At 38.2% G+C, this 24,330-nt stretch overlaps 1 protein-coding gene across 5 annotated transcripts in view; it reads left to right on the top strand.

Moving 5' to 3' along the window:
• MFSD8 (major facilitator superfamily domain containing 8) overlaps positions 1-24,330 on the top strand; it is a 51,756-nt gene that overhangs the window by 15,516 nt on the left and 11,910 nt on the right. For 2 of the 5 annotated variants that reach the window (XR_005238312.2, XM_007999765.3), the window contains exons 3-9: positions 4,335-4,378; positions 10,176-10,416; positions 12,024-12,137; positions 14,168-14,312; positions 15,357-15,412; positions 21,033-21,141; positions 23,078-23,212. Coding sequence is in view for 4 of the 5 variants with exons in the window: in XM_007999765.3 (XP_007997956.1) it covers positions 4,335-4,378; positions 10,176-10,416; positions 12,024-12,137; positions 14,168-14,312; positions 15,357-15,412; positions 21,033-21,141; positions 23,078-23,212 (844 nt within the window). In the remaining variant the exon portion in view is untranslated. Of the gene's footprint in view, positions 1-1,160; positions 1,437-4,334; positions 4,379-10,175; positions 10,417-12,023; positions 12,138-14,167; positions 14,313-15,356; positions 15,413-21,032; positions 21,142-23,077; positions 23,213-24,330 lie in introns of all 5 variants that reach the window. The other 3 variants (XM_007999767.3, XM_007999766.3, XM_007999768.3) reach the window with 3 other exon arrangements.

Genomic DNA, 24,330 nt, shown 5'->3' with positions numbered 1-24,330 from the left:
TGTGCAGGACCAGGCAAGGTGGCTCACGCCTGAAATCCCAGCACTTTGCAAGGCTGAGGTGGGCAGATCACGTCAGGACTTTGAGACCAGCCTGGCCAATGTGGTGAAACCCCATCTTTACTAAAAATACACTTGAACCCGGGAGGCAGAGGTTGCACTGAGCCAAGATCACGCCACTGCACTCCAGCCTGGGCCACAGAGTGAGATTCTGTCTCAAAAAAAAAAAAAAAAAAAAAAAAAAAAGCCTTACGCAAATTCAGAAAAAGTGCTGAATCAGTTGGCTTATACGGTAATGTAATTTATTATTATTATTATTATTTTTAAGCTGGAGTGCAGTGGCATGATCTTGGTTCACTGCCTCCCAAGTAGCTGGGATTACAGACATGCACCTCCATGCCCAGCTAATATTTGTATTTTTGGTAGAGACGCGGTTTCGCCATGTTGGACAGGCTGATCTTGAACTCCTGACTTCAAGTGATCCACACACCTCGGCCTCCCAAAGTGCTGGGATTACAAGCATGAGCCACTGCACCCAGCCTAATTTATTATGTCTTACAAGATATCCACAGTAGAGCAATTCCAGATGAGATTCAGTGGGACTGTGGTTCCGCTTTTCAATAAGTTTTTGGGGTTTGATTCTCCTGCCTAAGCTTCTCAAATAGCTGGGATTATAGGCATGCACCACCACACCCAGCTAATTTTGTATTTTTAGTAGAGATGGGGTTTCTCCATGTTGGTCAGACTGTCTCAAACTCTCGACCTCAGGTGATCCGCCTGCCAGCCTCCCAAAGTGCTAGGATTACAGGTGTGACCTGTAAATTTCTAAACCAACATCAACTAAGATAATGGGATTACTCCAGTTGAATTTTTTAGACTAATTAGAATGTACCCTCTGGAATCGAACATGGAGAGAGTTTCTCTTAGACCATGAGGCTTTGTTGAGGAAGTCTGGATACCTGAATAGAACTGGGATTCCATCAAGAAGGTGGAAGGGGCCAGCTGATACTGTTTTGGTAGCAATGCCTGCAATTGATTTATTTTTCCATTTTAAACACTTCTAGTTTTGAGTACTCAATTATCTAAAATTATAAGAAACAATTTCAAATTCAACAGCAAAATAAGAAAATTATTTTAACTTTAGATTTTTTTTTTTTTTTCAGGTAGAGTCTCACTCTGTCTTCTAGGCTGAAGTGCAGTAGCACGATCTCAACTCATCACAACCTCTGCGTCCCAGGTTCAAGCGATTCTCCTGCCTCAGCCTCCTGAATAGCTGGGACTACAGGCGCCCGCCACCATGCCCAGCTAGTTTTTATACTTTTGGTAGAGATGAGGTTTCACCATGTTGCAATTGCTGGTCTTGAACTCCTGACCTCAAGTGATCCGCCTGCCGCGGTCTCCCAAAGTGCTTGATTTACAGGCATGATTCACCATGCCCGGTAAACTTTAGATTTTAATTGGCATGTTAAACATTTTGTTTACAAATTTCTGTATTCCAAAATTGTAGCCTTGATTTAAAAGATTAATTGGTGCTTTTAATCCTTTACTGATCTAAGTAACTGTGTCAATTCAAAATACTTAAAAATGAAGCTAATAATTATTTATTTATATATATTTTTGAGACGGAGTCTTGCTGTGTCACCCAGGCTGGAGTGCAGTAGCGCAATCTCGGCTCACTATAAGCTCTACCTCCTGGGTTGACACCATTCTCCTGCCTCAACCTCCCCAGTAGCTGGGATTACGGTGCATGCCGCTACGCCAGGCTAATTTTTTGTATTTTTAGTAGAGATGGGGTTTCACCGTGTTAGCCAGGATGGTCTCGATCTCCTGTCGTCGGGATCCACCCGCCTAGGCCTCCCAAAGTGCTGGGATTACAGGCGTGAGCCACCGTGCCCGGCCTGAAATGAAGCTAATAATTAAATTCTGTTTTAAAATAGGGTTTATATAAGGAACATACATGTACACCATGGATGAATCTTGAAAATATAATGCTAAGGCAAGGCGCAGTGGCTCACGCCTGTAATCCCAGCATTTTGGGAGGCCGAGGCAGGCGGATTGCGAGGTCAGGAGATTGAGACTATCCTGGCCAACATGGTGAAACCCTGTCTCTACTGAAAATACAGAAAATTAGCTGGGTGTGGTGGCACGTGCCTGTAATCCCACCTATTCAGGAGGCTGAGGTGGAAGAATCGTTTGAACCCAGGAGGCAGAGATTGCAGTGAGCCGAGATCGTGCCACTGCACTCCAGCCTGGTGACATAGTGAGAGTCTGTCTCAAAAAAAAAAAAAAGATAATAGTAAGTGAAAGAAGACAAAAGTCCATGTATTATATTATTCTATTTGTGTGAAAATACAGATAAAAATCTATAGAGTACAAACAAAGTGCATTAGTGGTTGTTTACAGCTGACTGGAGAGGGGATGAAACAGGGTGATAGCTGAAGGGTATAGAGTTTCTTTTTGAGGTGACAAATGTGTTCTAAAATTGACAGTGATGGCTGGGCGCGGTGGCTAATGCCTATAATCCCAACACTTCGGGAGGCAAGGCAGGCAGATCACCTGAGGTCAGGAGTTCAAGACGAGCCTGGTCAACATGGTGAACCTCATCTCTACTAAAATACAAAAATTAGCCTGGTGTGGTGGCAGAAGCCTGTAATCCCAGCTACTCAGGAGGCTGAGGCAGGAGAATCGCTTGAATCCAGGAGTCGGAGGTTGCAGTGAGCCGAGTTCAGGCCACTGCGCTCCAGCCTAGGCTACAAGAAACTCCGTCTCAAAAAATAAATTAAATTAAATTAAATTGACTGTAATGATGGTTGCACATATCTGTGATTATATTAAAACCCATTGAATTGTATACTTTAAATGCATGAATTGTATGATATGTGAATTATATCTCAACAGCTATTTTTTAAATTTATTTTTTTCTTTTTTTTTCCTCTTTTTTTGAGACAGAGTCTCACTTTCACCCAGGCTGGAGTGCAGTGGTGCAATCTTGGCTCACTACAACCTCTGCCTCCATATTCAAGAAATTCTCCTGCCTCAGCCTCCCAGGTAGCTGGGATTACAGGCATGTGCTACCATGTCCAACTAATTTTTGTATTTTTTTTGTAGAGATGGGGTTTCTCCATGCTGGCCAGGCTGGTCTCTAAACTCCTGGCCTCAAGTGATTCACCTACCTCGGTCTTCCAAAGTTCTGGGATTACAGGTGTGAGCCACTGTGCCAAGCCTTAATAGAGCCATTTTGAAGAACAGGCTTTATAGAATTTCTTAATAGATTTGCCTAACATTTATTTATTTGTTTTTCATTTTTCATTTTTTTTTTCTTTTGAGATGGAGTCTTGCTCTGTCACCCATGCTAGAGTGCAGTGGCGCGATGTTGGCTCACTGCAACCTACTCCGCCTCCTGGGTTCAAGCAATTCTTCTACCTCACCCTCCTAAGTAGCTGGGATTACAGGCATGTGCCACCATGCCCAACTAATTTTTGTATTTTTTTTGTAGAGATGGGGTTTCTCCATGCTGGCCAGGCTGGTCTCTAAACTCCTGGCCTCAAGTGATTCACCCACCTCGGTCTTCCAAAGTTCTGGGATTACAGGTGTGAGCCACTGTGCCAAGCCTTAATAGAGCCATTTTGAAGAACCATGCCCGGCTAATTTTTATATTTTTAGTAGAGACAGGGTTTCACCATGTTGGCCAGGCTGGTCTCAAACTCCTGACCTTAGGTAATCTGCCTGCCTCAGCCTCCCAAAGTGCTGGGATTACAGGCATGAGTCACTGCTGGCCGCATTTGCCTAACATTTAAAATTGACAAATAGTGTTGGAGTTAATTATAGTTTTCATGCAGTAAAGACTAGCAGAAATAGTGAGTTTTCTTTTAAGGTATGGCCATCTTGAAGTATTCTGGTTTTCTACAGCCCCCCTGTAGATGATCATTTTCCTTATTCCTGCTCTTCTCTTCAGTCAATTATCTCCTCCAAACGACACAGGATAGAAGCCTAGCACTTCCTGTCTAACAAAATAACCTTTCCTCCATTCATTTCTGCTATAAAAACAAAGTTTTTGGTTATTTCCATTTACAGTAAAAGCACACAAATATGGAGAAATAGATCCTCTGCTTTTTTGTATTCATTATTAATTATGATGATGGACTGTAATTGTATGTTCTTTTAGTATTTATTTTCCTTCTGATAATTAAAATCTCATTGCCTGATAAATTATGCATTTGTATGCATAAATTTTAGGTTCAGAATATTTTACAATCCATGCCACAGTTCAGAAAATTGTATCTGTAATAATTATTAAATTATTATAAGTATAAATAACCTAGTTTGCTTCTTCACAGGGTTTTCTATAGTGATACTGTCCATATGGCCATATCTCCAAAAGGTTTGTACATTTCAATCTATTTTTCCCTTATAGCTACAGTAGTAGTAACTCTTACATAGTTAAGCATTTTCTAAAGAGTCTCTTTGGTATTGTATGATTTGATCTTTACAACAATAATGAGATAATAGTTCCTTAAAAGAGGCTTATAAGTAAGGTGACCATATGCTTTATTGTGCAAGCCAGAACACTTTTGAAGTGAAGAGAGTGCTATACAAGGAAAAATAGGATCATACCCAGATAGTCCCAGGCAAATGTACATGTATGGTCACCTACTCAGAAGCCACGTTCACATTCCATCATTACCTCTTCCCTAATAAAAAGGAAACTAGTAATAGTCTGAATTCCCAAAGTGTGTAAATGATATGTTTGTGGAATAATTTAATGCTTTTCCCATAAAATTAATGTGGGCTATCAGGTAACATTGTAAAGACTAGAACATATGTATTTTTTGATGCTGTTATTACTAGAAGGGGAAGAGGGGGTAACATGAAGATGTAAGTTTGTTAGGTAGCTTGACATCAGTTGATCATCAAGTCCGGTCAGTTCTATCTTAAATCTCCAGGAAGGAACTTAACTAAAAATCGGTATATAAGTTGGTTACATAATTCATCTATAACAATGTTTTAGTAAAGGTTCTTAAAGAGTTCCTCTGTATTCCCTAACCTACTCCTTAACCTGCTACTATCTGATTAACTTTTCTGCTGTCCTGAACTCCTCTTGTAAGTTTTCCAGTTACTTAATTGTTGATCATGAAATACTTTTCAGTCCTTACTTTAGGTGACACCTGGATAGGATTTGACATTGTTGTCCTCTCCTTACTTCCTGAAGCTACCTGTATTAGTCTGTTTTCTGTTGCTTGTAACAGAATACCCTAAACTAGATAATTTATTTAAAAAAAGGAATTTATTTCTTACCATTATGGAGGCTGAGAAGTCCAAGGCTGAGAGACCACATCTGGTGAGGGCCTTCTTGCTAGTGGGGACTCTCTGAAGAGTCCCAAGGCATTGTAAGGCATCACATGATGAAGGGGCTGAGCATGCTAGCCCAGGTCTCTTTTCCTTCTCTTATGAAGCCACCAGTTCCACTCCATGATAACCCATTAATACATGAATGGATTAGGTACAGTAGGTAGGTAGTTGGGTATCAACAGGGCACAGCCGTCATGATCCAATTGTTTGTTGGCAGATCTGTATCTGTACGGGTCTGCAGCAACCTCAGTTCTTGCCTCCTGAGAAGAAGTAATTCAAGTAAAGGACATAAGGCAGAAGGAGAACCTGAGGCAAGTTGTAGAGCAGGAGTGAAAATTTATTAAAAAGCTTTAGAGCAAGAATGAAAGGAAGGAAAAGAAGGAAAGTACAGTTGAAAGAAGGCCAGGTGGGCAACTTGAAAGACAAGTGCGCGGTTTGACCTTTTGACTTGGGATTTTATACACTGGCATACTTTTGGGGCCTTGCATTACTTCTCCCCACTCACCCCATGCCTGAGATCATATTGGGAAGCTGCTAATCACCAGGTGTTTTCTATGTAGTAGGAGGCTGCCTTTTCCTAGCCCTGGCTGTGACCAATATTACTTTAGAGAGTTAACAACTGCCTGACCATCACCTAATGGTCTCCAGACACTCCCTATGTGTGGGGCAGGGGAGACCTTTCCTGCCCTGTTGATACCCAACTAACTGCCTAATGTAACACAATTACCTCTTAAAGGTCCTACCTTTCAATATTTTAATAATATTAATTTAAATATTAATTTCCAAAACACGAAATTTGGAGGACACATTAAAACCATAGCACGACCTCTTAGCTTCTATGACATTTCTCTATCCTGGCTTTCCTCTTAACTCTAACGACTTATTCTTAAATTCTTTTGTGTATTCTTCCTTATCAGTTTGTCCCTTGTTGGTTTTCCTAAGAGGTTGGAGAGTGTGTGTGTGTGTGTGTGTGTGTGTGTGTGTGTGTTCGCACATGCATGTATGTGTTTTATACTAGATTCTGAACTTTGTCCCATATTAGATGTATAGCCATCAACTTATTAGATAGATCCATGGTACTTGGATGAACCCAGGCTCCTTAGGTCTTTACACATTTTTACTGGAATGCTTTTCCTCTCTCCATCTTTCTTTTGCTCTCCCCTTTCTCCTTCCTCACTGTCTTTTATTCACTCTTCAAGGTTTTGCTCCAGTGTCACTTCCTCTGGAAAGCCTTCTCTTTTTTTTTTTTTTTTTTTTTTTGCGATGGAGTCTTGCTCTGTTGCCCAGGCTGGCATGCAGTGGCATGATCTTGGCATACTGCAATCTCTGCCTTGAGGGTTCAAGCGATTCTCCTGCCTTAGTCTCCCAAGTAGCTGGGACTACAGATGCCAGCTACCACACCCAGCTAATTTTTGTATTTTTAGTAGAGATGGGGTTTCACCATGTTGGCCAGGCTTATCTCTACCTTTCCTCAGGTGGTCCACCCACCTCAGCCTCCCAGAGTGCCGGGATTTCCACCTCCCGGGTTCAAGCGATTCTCATGCCTCAGCCTCCCAAGTAGCTGGGATTACAGGCACCTGCCACCATGCCTGGCTAATTTTTGTATTTTTAGTAGAGATGGGGTTTCGGCATGTTGGCCAGGCTAATCTCGAACGCCAGACCTCAGGTGATCCTGCCTCAGTCTCCCAATTGCTGGGATTACAGATGTGAGCCACTGCACCTGGCCTGGAAAGCCTTCTCTGACTGTCCCTCACAACAGTTTGGATCAGAAGGTTTTCCTGTATACTCCCGTTTCCCTTTATCATTAGCCCTTAATGTGGAGTGTCCTAACACTGTATTTACAGAGAGTTTACTTAACTCCCCTACTAGATTGTCTAGATTGTTAGGATTGTTTTGTTTTTATGAATTTTTTTTTTTTTTTTGTAAATGGAGTCTCCCTCTGTTACCCAGGCTCGAGTTCAGTGACGCAATCTTGGCTTATTGCAGCCTCCACCTCCAAGGTTCAAGTAATTCGCTTGCCTTAGCCTCCCAAGTAACTGGGATTACAGTCGTGCACCACCATGCCCAGCTAATTTTTGTATTTTTAGTAGAGACAGGGTTTCACTGTGTTGACCAGGCTGGTCTCAAACTCCTGACCTTGGGTGACCCACCACCTCAGCCTCTCAAAGTGCTGGCATTACAAGTGTGAGCCACCATGCCCGGCCCAGTTTTACGAATTTCTACTTTTTGAAAATGGTCTCCTAAAATATATTTTTAAAGGAATATAAGAAAAAAAGAAATACAAATTTTAATTTTTACTGATTTAGTGCCATATTTTCATTGTTATTTTGAAAATTACTTGAAATTATTACCCATTACACTAAAAATCCTTTCCATACTGATAGTCATTGGAATTGGCACAATTCTGGAGCAGTGTCTTCTCTACTAAAAAGATATTTTCATGTATGAAAATTCTTAATTTCTTGGCATTTAGTCTTTTTAGTCAAAATTCTCAAAAGAAGGATATTAGTAATAATTAGGTCTAGTCAGCATACTGTGTTGAGTTTTGAAAAGTACTCTCTTTTCTCCAGATATTTTGAAAACTCTTTGAAGAGTTTTGCTATCAGGCCTAGTGTTGTGGCTTATGTGCCTGTAATCCCAGTGCTTTGGGAGGCCAAGTTGGGAGGATTGCCTGAGCCCAGGAGTTCAAGACCAGCCTGGGTAACAATATAAGACCTTGTCTCTACAAAAAAATTTTAAAAGTTAGCTGGGTATGGTGGTGCTACTCCCTGTAGTCCCAGCTGCTTGGGAGCTTGAGGTGGGAGGATTTCTTGAGCAAAGGAGTTTGAGGTTATAGTGAGCCAAGATTATGCCACTGTATTCTGGCCTGGGTGACAGAGCCAGACCCTGTCTCAAAAAAAAAAAAAAAAGTTTTGCTTTCAAATCACTACACATTTAACATTAAAATTGAGTTTTCATTACTTTTTTGAAAATTAATTTAAAATTTTATATGACATGAAATTATTATTTTCTATTTTCAGAGATGACAAATGAAACTAAAGGTAGTACAGGGAGAAAATGAAAACCAGAGTACCTAAACTGAAAGATATTTTAACGGCTAGAACTTTAAATATTATGTATCGTTATACTTTTGCATATTATTTCTTATGTCCCATAAAGAAAAACGCACCTAAATATTTTCAGTTTAAATATCTTTAGGGAATTGCCAGGCATGGTGGCTCACACCCAAAATCCCAGAACTTTGGGAGGTCGAGGCAGGCGGCTCACCTGAGGTCAGGAGTTTGAGACCAGCCTGGCCAACATGGTGAAACCGCGTCGCTACTAAAAAAATACAAAAATTAGCTGGGCCTGTGTGGTGGCATATGCCTGTAATCTCAGCTACTTGGGAGGCTGAGGCAGGAGAATCGCTTGAACCCGGGAGGTGGAGGTTGTAGTGACCTGAGATCACGCCATTGCCCTCCAGCCTAGGCAACAAGAGCAAAACTCCATCTCAAAAGTAAATAAATAAAATTAAATAAATAAATAAATATCTTTAGGGAACAAAAGGTCATAGTTTTCCTTATTAAATTGTTCTACCACATACCTATGTTCATTTAAATTTATTTCCTAAAATTTAATAAAAGCCATTAAATAGAAAGATTAGAGATAGAATCTTCCTGTGTTGCCCAGACTGGAGTACAGTGGCTTTTCACAGGTACAATCATAGTGCATTACACCCTCCAACTCCTGGGCTCAAGGGATCCTTCTGTTCTAGACTGCTGAGTAGCTGAGATTACAGGCATGTGCCACTTCACCTGACTTAGCCTACCATATATGAAAAAAAATAATCTGGCTGGGTGTGGTGGCTCATGCCACTAATCCCAATATTTTGGGAGGCCAGGGTGGGAGAATTGCTCCCTCCCGAGGCAGGAGGATTGCTTTTCGAGTTGGAGGCAGGAAGTTCAAGACCAGCCTAGGCAACACAGGGAGACCCTGTCTCTACAAAAATAAAAAAATTAGCTGGGCATGGTGGTGCATGCCTGTAGTCCTAGCTACTCAAGATGCTGAGGCAGGAGGATCACTTGGACCTCAAAGGTCGAGGCTGCACTGAGCCGTGATCGTACCACTGTGCTGCAGCCTAGGTGACAAGAGTGAGACCCTGTCTCAAATAAATAAATAAAAATAAACAATAGTGTCTTTTCTATGCTAACATTTTCTGTTTTTCTGAAAGTATTTTGTTTTCTGAGTTGTAGTCATTTGGTTCTCCCCTCATGTTCATCATGATGTGTAAACCCTTTTAAAGTGGTAGAATACTGAGTTGCCTATGTAGAAAGGAAGAATTTATAACAGGTTTATTGAGAGAATTGTCTGTCATCTTTTGTGTTTTTATTATCTTCTTTATGCATTTGATTCTTGTGCCTAGTTTGTTTTTTAAAAAAAGATTTATGGTGCTAATGGCTGTTTAACCTATAGGGTAGCATAAGTCTAAAGAATTCTACTTACAAGAATTAAAGAATAGCTTGTATTATTTTTCATGATGTTATTGCTCTATGTATACATAGTGTGTGTGATTATCTTCTTACCAAGGTTTATATGAACCAAAAATTTCCATGGTCATTCTTAAAAATGAGCCTCCCAAGCATTTTTCCCTTGTGCACAGTCTGTTGTTAGCACTTTAATTGTATTGTCAGAAGTTTGAATCCTTTACTGTAAGTAATAGTGTTATAAAACTTATACGTTAGAATTGTTTTTATTTTTTTAATAGAAAATTTTACATGGTATGACAAATGTATTTAGATTTTAAACTTTTCTTGGATAACAATTCTTAAAGCACATACTTTTGTCTGCAGATTGATCAGACAGCTGATACAAGATTTTTGGGCTGGGTTATTGCTTCATATAGTCTTGGCCAAATGGTAGCTTCACCTATATTTGGTTTATGGTCTAATTATAGACCAAGAAAAGAGCCTCTTGTCGTCTCGATCTTCATTTCCGTGGCAGCCAACTGCCTCTATGCATATGTCCACATCCCAGCCTCTCATAATAAATACTACATGCTGGTTGCTCGTGGATTGCTGGGAATTGGAGCAGGTAAGTTTGTATGTTGATTGTGTCAAATTCACATTCATTCTGACATTTATGGCTCACTTTCACCTGGTCTCATCCCCTTTTAAACTCATATTTCACAGTTCAACGTACATGTCTCTCATTATAAACAAATATTTTTCCTATCATTTTGCCTTTGCTCATGATGTTCTCATTACCTATAGTTCTCTTCTGTTCCCATCATTCTTCATTCTTCAAGATTCAGTTCAAACCAGGTGTGGTGGCATGTGCCTATAATACCAGCTACTCAGGAGACTGAGGTAGCAGAATCTCTCTTGAGCCTAGGAGTTCAAGGTCAGCCTGGGTAACATAGGGAGACCTCCATCTTAAAAAAAAAAAAAAAAAAAAAAAAAAAAAAAAAAACCAGAAAAACCCAAAACAAAAATAGATCCAATTCAAGCTCCACATTTTCCACAAAGCCCTCTTGGGCTACCCTGCCCCTTCAGAGAATTTTTTCTTCTCTGACATGTCTCTGGCACGTGCTTATGGTATTGTACTGTTTTTATGCTTTCTCACTAACAAGATAATAAACTTTTTTTTTTTGGAGTCTCACTCTGTCGCCCAGACTGGACTGCAGTGGCGCGATCTCGGCTCACTGTAACCTCTACCTGCCTGAGTTGAAGCAATTCTCCTGCCTCAGCCTCCCGAGTAGCTGAGATTACAGGCACCTGCCACTGTGCCTGACTAATTTTTGTATTTTTAGTAGAGATGGGGTTTCACCATCTTGGCCAGGCTGGTCTTGAACTACTGACCTCGTGATCCACCTGCCTCGGCCTCCCAAAGTGCTGGGATTACAGGCATGAGCCACCACTCTTAGCCTAAACTTTTTACAATTAGAAAGAATTTATGGTACTTTAAAAATATCCTATTCCCCCTAACAGAATCTCTTGAATGTAATGTACTCAATGAAATTTTTCAGTAAAATTGTTAGTGCATTTTTTTCTGTTTCTTATATTACATGTTTATGCATACAGAGTTTGTAATACTTTTTAAAATAGTTGTAATCAATGATGTGCCATTCACTCAGTGCTTTCTTAGTATTAAGTTTGATACTCTTTTTTTTTTTTTTTGAGATGAAGTCTCACTTTGTTGCCCAGGCTGGAGTGCAGTGGTGCGATCTTGGCTCATTGCAACCTCATCCTCCTGGGTTCAAGCAATTCTTCTGCCTCAACCTCCTGAGTAGTTGGGACTACAGGTGGATAATTTTTGAATTTTTAGTGGAGGCGGGGTTTCACCATGTTGGCCGGGCTGGTCTTGAACTCCTGACCTCAAAATGATCCACCTACGTTGACCTCTGAAAGTGCTGGGATTACGGATGTGAGCCACTGTGCCCAGCTTGATTTACTTATGATACCATTTCTTCACTCATTGATATCTTTAACTGTTTTCATATTACCAAAACTAGTATGGTCCGTTAATTGATGCATTTGCTTAATAAAAATACCTTACATGCTTTGTATGATCATAAAGAGGAAGTAGTGACTATACTGTTAACCAAGATTTCTTCTTCTGTATAAAGTCAAATTTGATTGAATTTTATAAACTGAATGATAACTTACTTTTACTTTGGATTATTGTGCCTTGTTTTTAAGGAAACGTAGCAGTTGTTCGATCATATACTGCTGGTGCTACTTCCCTTCAAGAAAGAACAAGTTCCATGGCAAATATAAGCATGTGTCAAGCATTAGGTTTTATTCTAGGTCCAGGTAGGTGTTCTTCACTTGTCATTACTTGAATTTGAATTGGGAAAACTTTTGAGGCTTAAATATTCAATGTAACCCAAGTATAAAAACTCATAGCTGAAGGGAAAGGGAGGAAAGCTAATTTTTTTTATCCAGCAATGAGGCTATAGTCATTTTATCTTGATGCCAATCCACTAAATTAAGTGCTATTAGTCCCCTTTTATAGTTGAGAGTGCCAATGCATAGAGAATCTAAGTAAATTGTCCAAGGTCATCCTTTTGCTGAGTGTTAAAAAAATTAGTGAGGCCAGGCGCGGTGGTCCACACCTGTAATCTTCAGCACTTTGGGAGGCTGTGACAGGCAGATCACCTGAGGTCAGAAGTTCGAGACCAGCCTGGCCAACATGGTGAAACCCCATCTCTACTAAAAATACAAAAATTAGTCAGGTGTGGTGGCAGGCACCTGTAATCCCAAGCTACTTGGGAGGCTGAGGCAGGGGAATCGCTTGAACCCGGAGGCAGAGGTTGCAGTGAGCCGAGATCACATCATTGCACTCTAGCCTGGGCGATAAGCGTGAGACTCTGTCTCAAAAAAATATTAATGAGATTTAATATTTCCTCAAGGCAAACTAATTTTCTGCTGAGTAAAGAATCGGTCATTTTCATGCCTAGGATAATATTGAAAAACCATATAATTGGTCCATATTTTAAATATTGAAGTTATGAATATTATCAGTTTGAATCCAACTCAGCTTACTTCATCATTAACACCCCATCTCCCACCCCCAGTTTCCATTACGTTCCTCTATTTAGCCAAAAGGAAAAGGCTCAACAGAAGGGAATCTAATTCACTGTTCACCAAAATCTATTTCGATTTAGTACCCTGAAACAAATACAAGCACAAATGTAGAATAATTGAACTGGAATACTATATTGTAAAGTACATCAGGACATGGTTTGAGTCTTTATTTTCCAGTCTACCCTCAGTATCTAGCATAATACCTGGTATAGACTTATGTTCTTAGCAAATACTTTTTACCACCTTAAAAGCATTTTAAAGATTATGTGTCATTTAAAAATTTTGCATTATAGATGACTAAATATAAGCCTGAAGAACTTCGATGACTTTTCCAATAATAAACCCTCAATAAGCACTAACATTTATTGTGTGCTTACTGTATGCTAGTCACAGTTCTAAGTACGGTAGGTGCAGTATCTTAAGTCCTCACCCTAGAGTTATATGTGAATAACTATAGAGCCACATATAGAATCTAAATCAGAAGAGCAAATCAGTACTCTTCCAATTGAGTTTTTGCCACAGATCCAAATTAGATTTTGCCACTTCATATTTCTTTAGAGTGATTTATCCAGCAGTCCAAAAACACTTCTAATGTTTAAAGTCACTAAAAAATTTTCAAATACTAAGGTAGATTATGTATGCTTTTGGATGAAATGATTTTTTTTTTTTTTTTCATTTTACCTGTATATGACATTATGGTCAAATGATATTAAATATATATATATACACTTATATGTATATGTACCATATACACAATAATATTTAAGATATCTGATCTAAAATATGTTTTCATTCTTATAATGAAGCTGATTAAACCTTTATAATTATTGGAAGAATTGGTATAATTTAAATTGCCTATGGAGATGTTTTGTAAAAAACTGAGAAGTTATGTAAAATACAACTCCTTGTGAATGCATGTACATCAGTGTTTCACAACCTTTTTTTCATTATTGTCTCCCTAAGGAGCCTTTTTCAATATTTTTTCCTACTCTCTTTACCCCATAAAATTTTAGTGCCACAGATGTATCATATATCTTTTATGTACCATATGTATATCTGTACATACCTGCTTTATACCTAAAAAGAGGAAATTTTTTGACCCCCCCATCAAGAACCAATTACATCTGTTGCGAATGCATGATATAGAAGGATGATTCCATAACATTGTTCCCAATTCTGTTGTAAATGTCTTTTGCATTTTTTTATCCTATGCTTCTCATATAATAATTCATCTATGAAAATTTTATCTTAATAAGTTTTTCAGACTTGTTTTGCATTCATTGGAGAAAAAGGTGTGACATGGGATGTGATTAAACTGCGGATAAACATGTATACAACACCAGTTTTACTTAGTGCCTTCCTGGGAGTTTTAAATATTATTCTGATCCTTGCTATACTAAGGTAATTAGATAGAAATGATAAAACTATTTTTGTAGATTGTGAAATTTAATGAGCTTTGTAATTGTTGGAAGATAATTATCCTTATGAAGTGTATTTGGTTTTTTATGTCTATAGTTTGTTTATATTTTTTGGTCAGGTAGTACTAAAGCATGTAATACCGGCAACCAAAAGACAACCTAATAAATGAGAACAGAAAAGGAAGGTCTTTGAAGATTCAAGGTTTGGTTTTTTTTGTTTTGTTTTGTTTTGTTTTGTTTTTGAGACAAGGTTTTACTCTGTTGCTCAGACTAGAGGGCAGTGGCACTATCTCGGCTCAGTGCAACCTCCATCTCTCAGATTCAAGGATTCTCGTGCCTCAGCTTCCCGAGTAACTGGGGCTACAGTCGCGCACCACCACATCCAGCTAATTTTTGTACTTTTAGTAGAGACGGGGTTTCACCATGTTGGCCAGGCTGATCTCGAACTCCTGACCTCAAAACGATCTGCCCGCCTCAACCTCCCAAAGTGCTGGGATTACAGGCATGAGCCATGTGAGGCTGTGCCCAGCCTGAAGGTTTGATCTTGATTTACTAACTACATGTTTCTAAGTAGGAGAAAGGCAAGGAAAGTAACATTTTAAATAGATTAATGGATTTGTATCAGTCTTAAATATATAAGTTACTAGTGATGTATATCTCTTTCATATATTTGAAAAAATTTTTTAAATTATGTTTTGTTTGTTTTTAGAGTGCTTTATTCAATAGTCTAAAAACATTTATTACTAATGTTTATAATCACTGTAAAACTTCAGATACTAAAGTAGATTATGTATGCTTTAGGATGAGTTGGATTTTTTTCATTTTACCTGTCTGTGAGAATTTCATAAGAATTGTAACTTCTGTCTTAAGTTTATTGGTTATATCTCATTGGTAACAGTTTTATTACTGAAAAACCAATAAAAGAAACTGTATTAGAATGTGAAAAAAATACAATGCCAATAATAAATTTAAACAACTTCTCTATTAAGCATTTTATAGGTACAATGTTTGTGTTTTTCTTTTTAAGAGAACATCGTGTGGATGACTCAGGAAGACAGTGTAAAAATATTAATTTTGAAGAAGGTACTTTAAACCCTTTTGGCTGAATTAATGTAACATTATCAAAGTGTTTCTGATGATTCTGTTTGTTTGGTATTTACTTCGATTTTGCTTCTAAGGACAACACAGTGGGTGATTGGGGAAGATCTTAAAAGCTGGAAGTGACCTAAATTGATTTTTTTTAAAGAGGCATACCCATATTAGTTATTTGGTGGTCATGATTGACAAGGTTACAGACATTGTAAAAAAATCACTTTGTCTTATTTTCAGAGAGCCAGTATCCTAAAACCTTTGAGATATTTGCAATGATTTCCATATCTTTACTACCACATAAATATGTCTTTCTTTTTTTTTTTTTTTTTTTTTTTTTTTTTGAGATGGAGTCTCGCTCTGTCGCCTAGGCTGGAGTGCAGTGGCGCCATCTCGGCTCACTGCAATCTCCGCCTCCCGGGTTCACGCCATTCTCCTGCCTCAGCCTCCGGGTTAGCTGGGACTACAGGCGCCCGCCATCGTGCCCAGCTAATTTTTTGTATTTTTCAGTAGAGACAGGGTTTCACTATGTTAGCCAGGATGGTCTCGATCTCCTGACCTCGTGATCCGCCGGCCTCGACCTCCCAGAGTGCTGGGATTACGGGCGTGAGCCACTGCGCCCGGCCATGTCTTTCTATTTAAAGCAGTTCTTTATTCTTTTAAGCATGAGAACAGGTATGGTTTTGCCTTTTTATTTTTGTGGTTTTGGTATACTTTACAAATACACATTTTCATCCTTTAGATCTTCTCTGATTCATGTAAGTCAGAGAACCTGGTAAGTAGCTATATTTTACCAAAAAAACTGTTATTTAGGTACTAATTTATCCTCCTTGGGGAAAGAATGCAAGGACTGATCCTGGCCCTCAATAGTTCATAAAGTTGTGGAAAAGACATAGTATTATTTTACCAGATACTTTCATAGCTCTATTCTTTAATTTTCACAAAAGAAATAGTGGAAGATAAAGTTAAATGTAGTAGGGTGGAGAGCAGAGTGGTGAGGAGCTATAGTAAGTTTTTGAACTAGGACAGCTTTGACATTGATCCCATGCAGAGGCTAATCCAGATTGGTTATATCTCACTGGTAATATCTCATTGGTAACAGTTTTATTACTGAAAAGCCAGTAAAAGAAACTGTATCAGAATGTGAAAAAAATATGATGCCAGTAACAAATTTGAACAATTTCTCTATTAAGCTTTTCAAAGGTACAATATTTGTGTTTTTCTTTTTAAGAGAACATTGTGTGGATGACTCAGGAAGACAGTGTAAAAGTATTAATTTTGACTAGGCCTGAAGTAGGGCGATGACTGAGAATGGAGAAGGGATAAGCAGGAGTTGTTGAAGGAGGAATCAAGATAGAGCTTTGGATAGAGAATATTAAGGATTAGAGAGAGCCAACATTTCTGCCAGGTTTTGATTCTAGATCACCTGGAAGAATGAGAGAGAACAAGAATTTAGGAAGGGAGATTGGATGAAAAGAGAAGATGATTTCAGTTTGGATCAAACTGAATATGCTGTTACTCTAGAACAACTAAAAAATTCCAGAGGCATTTGTAATTTTGACAGTAAAAGTAAAAGCTAGAGATAAAAATTTGTGAGTCACCCAGTGAAAAACACTATGGCAGCAAAGAGGGAGTGAGAGAAAGAATGGGGTGATGATTCAAGTGTGGCAAAAGATTGTTGAATCTGAGGAATGAATATGTGAGAATATGTTTGAAAACTTTCAAAATAAAAAATAAGAATGAGAGGTGAAGTGCCAACAGTGGGTATAAACTCCTTTATTCAAAGGTAAAAAATAGGATGCTAACTTCAAGGAGCTATCAGGTAAAGGGAAGGAGGAAGTTAAGAGGTGAGGTAGAGGTATGACAAAGGGAAGATATGTAAAAATCAGTATTTCAGAAGTTGGAAGGGGATAATGATACACATCAATCCTTCATTTACTTTCATGTGCTTAGAAATCACCTGGGAACCTTGTTAAGATGCAAATTCTGATTCGTTAGGCTTAGGGTGATACTAAATAGGGTTGCCAATAAAACATAGGATGTTGCTTCTCAGAATAGGGGAGTTAATAAATAAATGTAAAAATATATAATATATAAAATAAAAAATAAAACACAGAATGCCCAATTAAATTTGAATAATGTTTTAGTATAAATATGTCCCACCTGGTTAAATTTGGATTTCAATAAACAACAAATAATGTTTTTTTGTTTGTTTGTTTTTTCTTTAGTAGAGACAGGATCTTGTCGTGTTGTCCAGGCTGGTCTTAAATTCCTGGACTCAGCCTCCCAAAGTGCTAGGATTACAGATGTGAGCCACTGCACCTGACAACAGATAACTTTTAGTGTTAATACAATCCAGCTGGGTGTAGTGGCTCATGCCTGTAATCCCAGCACTTTGTGAGGCCAAACCAGGTGGATCACCTGAGGTCAGGAGTTCAAGACCAGCCTGGCCAACATGGTGAAACCTTGTCTCTACTAAAAATACAAATGTTGGCTGGGTGTGGTGGCAGGTGCCTGTAATCCCAGCTACTCAGGAGACTGAGGCAGGAGAGTCGCTTGAACCTGGGAGGCAGAAGTTGCAGTGAGCCGATATCATTCATACCATGTACTCCAGCCTGGGTAACAGAGTGAGACTCTGTCTCAAAAAAAAAAAAAAAAAAAAAGTATAAATACAATCCAAATACTTCATGGAACATTCTTATACTTAACTTTCAAATATGGCACAGAACATATTTATACTAATACTTACTGTTTATCTGAAATTTAAATTTAACTGGGTCTCCTGTATCTTTATTTACTATATTGGCAACCCTAGTGAGATGCTGAGCATCTGCATTTATAACAAACTACCATGTGATGTGATGCTGCTGGTCTAGAAATCATAGATTATGCTGCAAAGATCGAAAGCTATGCTGTCCAGTATAGTAGCCATTAGCCACGTGTGGTTATGTAAATATGTTAAAGTAAATTTAATAAATTATTTTCTGTCATACTAGCCACATTTCAAGTGCTCAGTAATGGGTATATGTGGCTAGTGGCCACTGTATTAGCACAGATAAAGAACATTTCTATCATGTCACAGTTCTATTGGACAGCACTATTCTAAAGTACAAATGAGAATGAGTTTAGAGGAGATGTAGTGTTTTCTTGTATGAGATTTCTAGTTACTTCAGAATAATTTTTATAAAATAAAATTTTTAAATTTCAATAAATGTTTACATAAAATATGTCTGGTAAAAACTTCCATAATTGTTTTAATTTAAAGATATTCAAATTTAAAGAGGTTATTATGAGACAGGATTATAATTTCTAATTGCATAGAATTTGAGTCCATATACTAATGCAGTCTTTTAAAAAAATTTATAATTAGGATATCTAGTCAGTCCCCATAGTCTAGGATGCAACATTTCTGAGATTCTGCACTGAAACCAGCACTGAGTAGAGGCTACAGGAAACTAAGCACATATTATGAAGCAAACTCCAGTCTGACTTGGGGCAATATTGATACTGACTTGAAGGAGTAAAGACTGACTTCTAGGTGGTGATTAAGAATCAGAGAGGTCTATCCAAAATAATACAAGAGCCACAACCATCAGGGCCTACCCCTGGCAAAGGATCTGGACAAAGGTGACCAGTTCTGTTTGTGTGATTATAAAGGAAGTCATAAGGCTATGTTGAGTGTCCAAGGTGCTTAATTCCCTTTAAGTATAGCAGTCTATTTCCAAATCTACTTATTGTTGGAGGAGGAACTCCTCAAGAATCCTGAGATGGAAAGGCAGGCATTATTATGAAAAAAATATAGAAACTTACTACATCTTAGGAAAGCCCTCCCCCCTCCACCAACAACTGACACTGCACACAATTTAAGCTAGCATAAATAAACATATTGTAATATTTTATGTATTAATTCCTGGCTTAGGCTGGGCGCGGTGGCTCACGCCTGTAATCCCAGCACTTTGGGAGGCCGAGGCAGGCGGATCAAGAGGTCAAGAGATTGAGACCATCCTGGCCAACATGGTGAAACCCCATCTCTACTAAAATTACAAAAATTAACTGGGCATGGTGGCATGCACCTGTAGTCTCAGCTGCTCGGGAGACTGAGGCAGGAGAATCGCTTGAACCCAGGAGATGGAGGTTGCATTGAGCAGAATCACATCTCTGCACTTCAGCCTGGCAACAGAGCAAGACTCCGTCCCCCTGCCACCCCAAGAAAATATCTGGCTTATTTTGGTATTTATTGGTGTATTTATTCTGAATAAGTGGAAAAATTACAAAACAGCGTGAATATGTATGAGTAGATTAATATGTCTGCATGATTCTCAGTTACATCAAGAATAGCTTAATGTGTATTAAACTTAAGACGTTCTTCAAGATGAGAAGTCAGTACACTTACTTTGTCCTCCTTGTTTATAAACCACCATCAAATCCTGATTATTTCTTTACAGAAACATAAATGATAGGAGTTTTTAAAATGGTAATGAAAACATAAGGATCTTTATGAATACTAATTTCTATTTATTTATTTATTTATTGAGGCAGAGTCTCTGTCACCCAGACTGGAGTGCAGTGGCTCAATCTTGTCTCACTGCAACCTCAGCCTCCTGGTTGAAGCAATTCTCGTGCCTCAGCCTCTCAAGTGGCTGAGATTACAGGCGTGCAGCACCGTGCCCAGCTAATTTTTTTTTGGTATTTTTAATAGAGATGGGGTTTTGCCATGTTGGCCAGGCTGGTCTCAAACTTCTGACCTCAAGTGATCCACCTGCACTGGCCTCCCATAGTGCTGGGATTACAGGCATGAGCCACCGTTCCTGGCCATGAATACTAATTTCATGTAGCACTGAAATTCAAAATATATATGCGTTGAAGTAAATCATAGAACTGGGAACTGATTTAATAAACCACTGGAGTTCTTCATGAAATTCTTATAAGTCTAAGATTTAAGTAAGGTGGAAAAAAATCTGCAATTGAAATTTAAAGCAAATATATTTAATATGAGATCAGTATGTTATAGAGTTCTATAAATTACATTTTTGGATTGAGATATACCAAGTACAAAATACATCTGAGTATTTCTTAAGATAACAGAATTGAAGTATATCTCTGGGGAAGAAAATTCACCTTGCTTTTAAATGCCATTTAAAAATTATTTCTGTCATATAAATTATCTTATTGTTGGCCATGCACAGTGGCTCACACCTGTAATCCCAACACTTTGGGAGGTCAAGGCAGGCGAACTGGTTGAGCTCAGGAGTTCGAGCCCAGACTGGGTAGCATGGTGAAACCTCATCTCTACAAAAAATATAAAAATTAGCTGGATGTGGTGGTACATGCCTATAGTCCCAGCTTCTTGGGAGGCTGAGGTAGGAGGATCACCTAAGCCTGGGGAGGTCAAGGCTGCAGTGAGCTGTGGTCATGCCATGTCACTCTGGGTGACAGAGTGAGACCCCATCTCAAAAAATAAAAATAAATTATCTTATTATTAAACTACTCTGAATCCTTAAAAAATTTTTTAAATATTTATAAATTTTGCTACAATATAATTTCTACATTATTTTAATGTCATAAGAAAAAGTAGATGTATAGGTAATGTAATCTTTCTCCTATTTACCTACAGCAAGTACAGATGAAATTGAGGTTCCCCAAGGAAATATTGACCAAGTTGCTGTTGTGGCCATCAATGTTCTGTTTTTTGTGGCTCTATTTATCTTCGCCGTTTTTGAAACGTAAGTTTTATTCCATCTTTATCTAAATCAGATTATGTTTTAACCTTTATTTCTTAATGCAGTATTAATTAGGCATATCGAGGTTATTAAAAATCTTATGTAAGGCAAATTTTTCTTACCATGATGTAAAAAATGTATATATATTTTATTGCTTTTAACTTGAAAGTAGTTAATTCTTTGGCCGTAATCTTACTATCTTACTTTCTTATAAAAGAATCAGTTTCACAACTCTTTCCCTCTTTCATCTGAGTTTTATGATAAATACAGTTATAAAACTTTAGTGCCATGATTTAATTATCCTTAAGCTCTATAATTTCCTACATATATATGTATATGATATAGAGTTCTATAAGTTACATTTTTGGATTGAGATAAATCAAGTACAAAATACATCTGAGTATTTCTTAAGATAACAAAATTGAAGTATATCTCTGGGGAAGAAAATTCACCTTGCTTTTAAATGCCATTTAAAAATTATTTCTGTCATATAAATTATCTTATTATTGGCCATGCACAGTGGCTCACACCTGTAATCCCAACACTTTGGGAGGTCAAGGCAGGCGAACTGGTTGAGCTCAGGAGTTCGAGCCCAGACTGGGTAGCATGGTGAAACCTCATCTCTACAAAAAATATAAAAATTAGCTGGATGTGGTGGTACATGCCTATAGTCCCAGCTTCTTGGGAGGCTGAGGTAGGAGGATCACCTAAGCCTGGGGAGGTCAAGGCTGCAGTGAGCTGTGGGTCAGCCCCCCAAGTAGCTGGGACTACAGGCATGCGCCACCATGCTCAGCTAATTCGTTTGTATTTTTTGTAGAGACAGGATTTCCCCATGTTGCCCAGGCTGATCTTGAACTCCTGGGCTCAAGTGATCTGCTCACCTTGGCCTCCCAAAGTGCTTGGATTACAGATGTGAACCACCGTGCCTGGCACTATCATGTTAGCTATTTTTAAGGTATGCAATTCAGTAGCATTAAGTGCATTCACAATGTCGTGCAACCATGACCACTAACTATTTCCAGAACGTTTTCATCATCCTAAACAGAAGCTCCATATGCATTAAAAAATAACATACCAATTAAACAATATTAATTAAATTTCAGACTGGGTGCGGTGGCTCACGCCTGTAATCACAGCACTTTGGGAGGCTGAGGCAGGTGGATCACTTGAGATCAGGAGTTCAAGACCAGCCTGGCCAATATGGTGAAACCCTGTCTGTACTAAAAATACCAAAATTAGCTGGGTATGGTGGTGGGCACCTGTAGTCCCAGCTACTCAGGAGGCTGAGGCAGGAGAATTACTTGAACCCAGGAGATGGAGGTTGCAGTGAGCCGAGATCATGCCACTGCATTCCAGCCCAGGTGACAGAGTGAGACTCTGGCGTCTCAAAAATAATAATAAACAATAAATATAAATTGCATTTTGTAGTCAGTTACTAGAGATCGCATGTAGGGAGAGAAACTTGGCAAGGAAGGATATAGTCATGTAAAGGAAGAGACATTGAGAGGTAAAGAGAAAAATATATACATTCAAAAATCCAGTATATTCTGATAACTTAATATAACATTATTGCATTGAAAGAGACCAATTTAATTAAAAATATAACCATGATTATTTAGTAATGTTAGAATGATAGGCATTATGATTGGTGTGGTTTGTTTCCTTTTCCTTTGCTTCAGACTTTCTGTAATATGGCTATATTAGTTATATAATTAAAATAGACATTAGAAAGTAAACTATGAGTAGGCAGACTTAGTAACTTAGGTATGTAACAACAACATGCTTAAAATGTGTTCAAACTTTTGCTTAAGTCTGTTGTCATTGTTAAAAGGCATGCAGATTCTTGAATGTGTAGCTGTCATTTTAAAAACTTACACTTCACTTTAAGTATAACAGTTACTGTGATTTAAATAAGAATACTTTTTTTGGTTTTTCTTAGCATCATTGCTCCATTAACAATGGATATGTATGCCTGGACTCAAGAACAAGCTGTGTTGTATAATGGCATAATACTTGCTGCTCTTGGGGTTGAAGCAGTTGTTATTTTCGTAGGAGTTAAGTTACTTTCCAAAAAGTAAGTTAAGTGTTTTTGGTTTTATGTCTGTTTTTTAAAAATAAAACAAAAAACAGAGCTAACAATGCAAATGGATGTACCAGGAAAATAATCTAAAGCTTTTTTTGGACACAGATTTACAATTTATTAAGAGATCATAATATTTTTATACCCTACAGCATTTCTTTGGTAAAACAAAATTTCTCACAAAGTGAGACTTATTTATCTTTTGTCTATTATGTTTTCCTGAAAGTATATTTCATAAACCATTGTTCTGTATTGTAATATATATTGTGCAACAAAAAAGATTCAGTGGTTAAGTTTGGAAAATTTTGGTTAAGATTACCAAACTTATTCTAGGACGTCTATCCACAGTGTATATATTCTAAATCATCCATCATGGCAAATAAAATTTGCGACATTTCCCAGACCACATAACACTTTTTTTTTTGAGACAAGTCTCGTTCTGTTGCCGAGGCTGGAATGCAGTGGTGCAATCATGGCTTAGTGCAGCCTTGACCTACTGGACTCAAGTGATCCTCTCATCTCACCCTCCTGAATAGCTGGGACTACAGGCGTGACCACCATACCTGGCTAATTTCTTTTATTTTTATTTTTTGTAGAGACAATATCTCACTATGTTGCCCAGGCTAGTCTCATTCCTGGGCTCAAGCATTCCTCCTGCCTCAGTCTCCCAAAGTGTTGGGATTACAGGCATGAGCCACTGTGTCCAGCATAAGTGTTTTTTAACTGATACATGATAGATGTACATATGTTTGGGGTATGTGTGATACTTTGATACATTCATATAATGTATAAAGATCAAATCAAAATAATTGGGATACCATCACTTTAAATATTTACCTTTTCGTTATGCTAGGAACATTTGAATTACTCTTTTCTAGCTTTTGACATGTACGCTAAATTATTGCTAACTATAGTCACCCTACTGAGCTGTTGAAAACTAGGTCTTCTTCTAACTCTATATTTGTACCCATTAACCAACTATTGTTTATTGCCTCCTTCCCACTATTATTCCTGGCTTCTGGTAACTACCAATCTAGTCTCTTTTCTTTCTTTCTTTTCTTTTTTTTTTCTTTTTGTAAAAGATGGTGTCTCACTCTGTTGCCCAGGATGGA

This window comes from Chlorocebus sabaeus, chromosome 7 (assembly GCF_047675955.1).
Source record: "Chlorocebus sabaeus isolate Y175 chromosome 7, mChlSab1.0.hap1, whole genome shotgun sequence".
Lineage (NCBI taxonomy): Eukaryota > Metazoa > Chordata > Mammalia > Primates > Cercopithecidae > Chlorocebus > Chlorocebus sabaeus.
The sequence above is the reverse complement of the archived record's forward strand: the minus strand, read 5'-3'. Positions and strand labels throughout refer to the sequence as shown.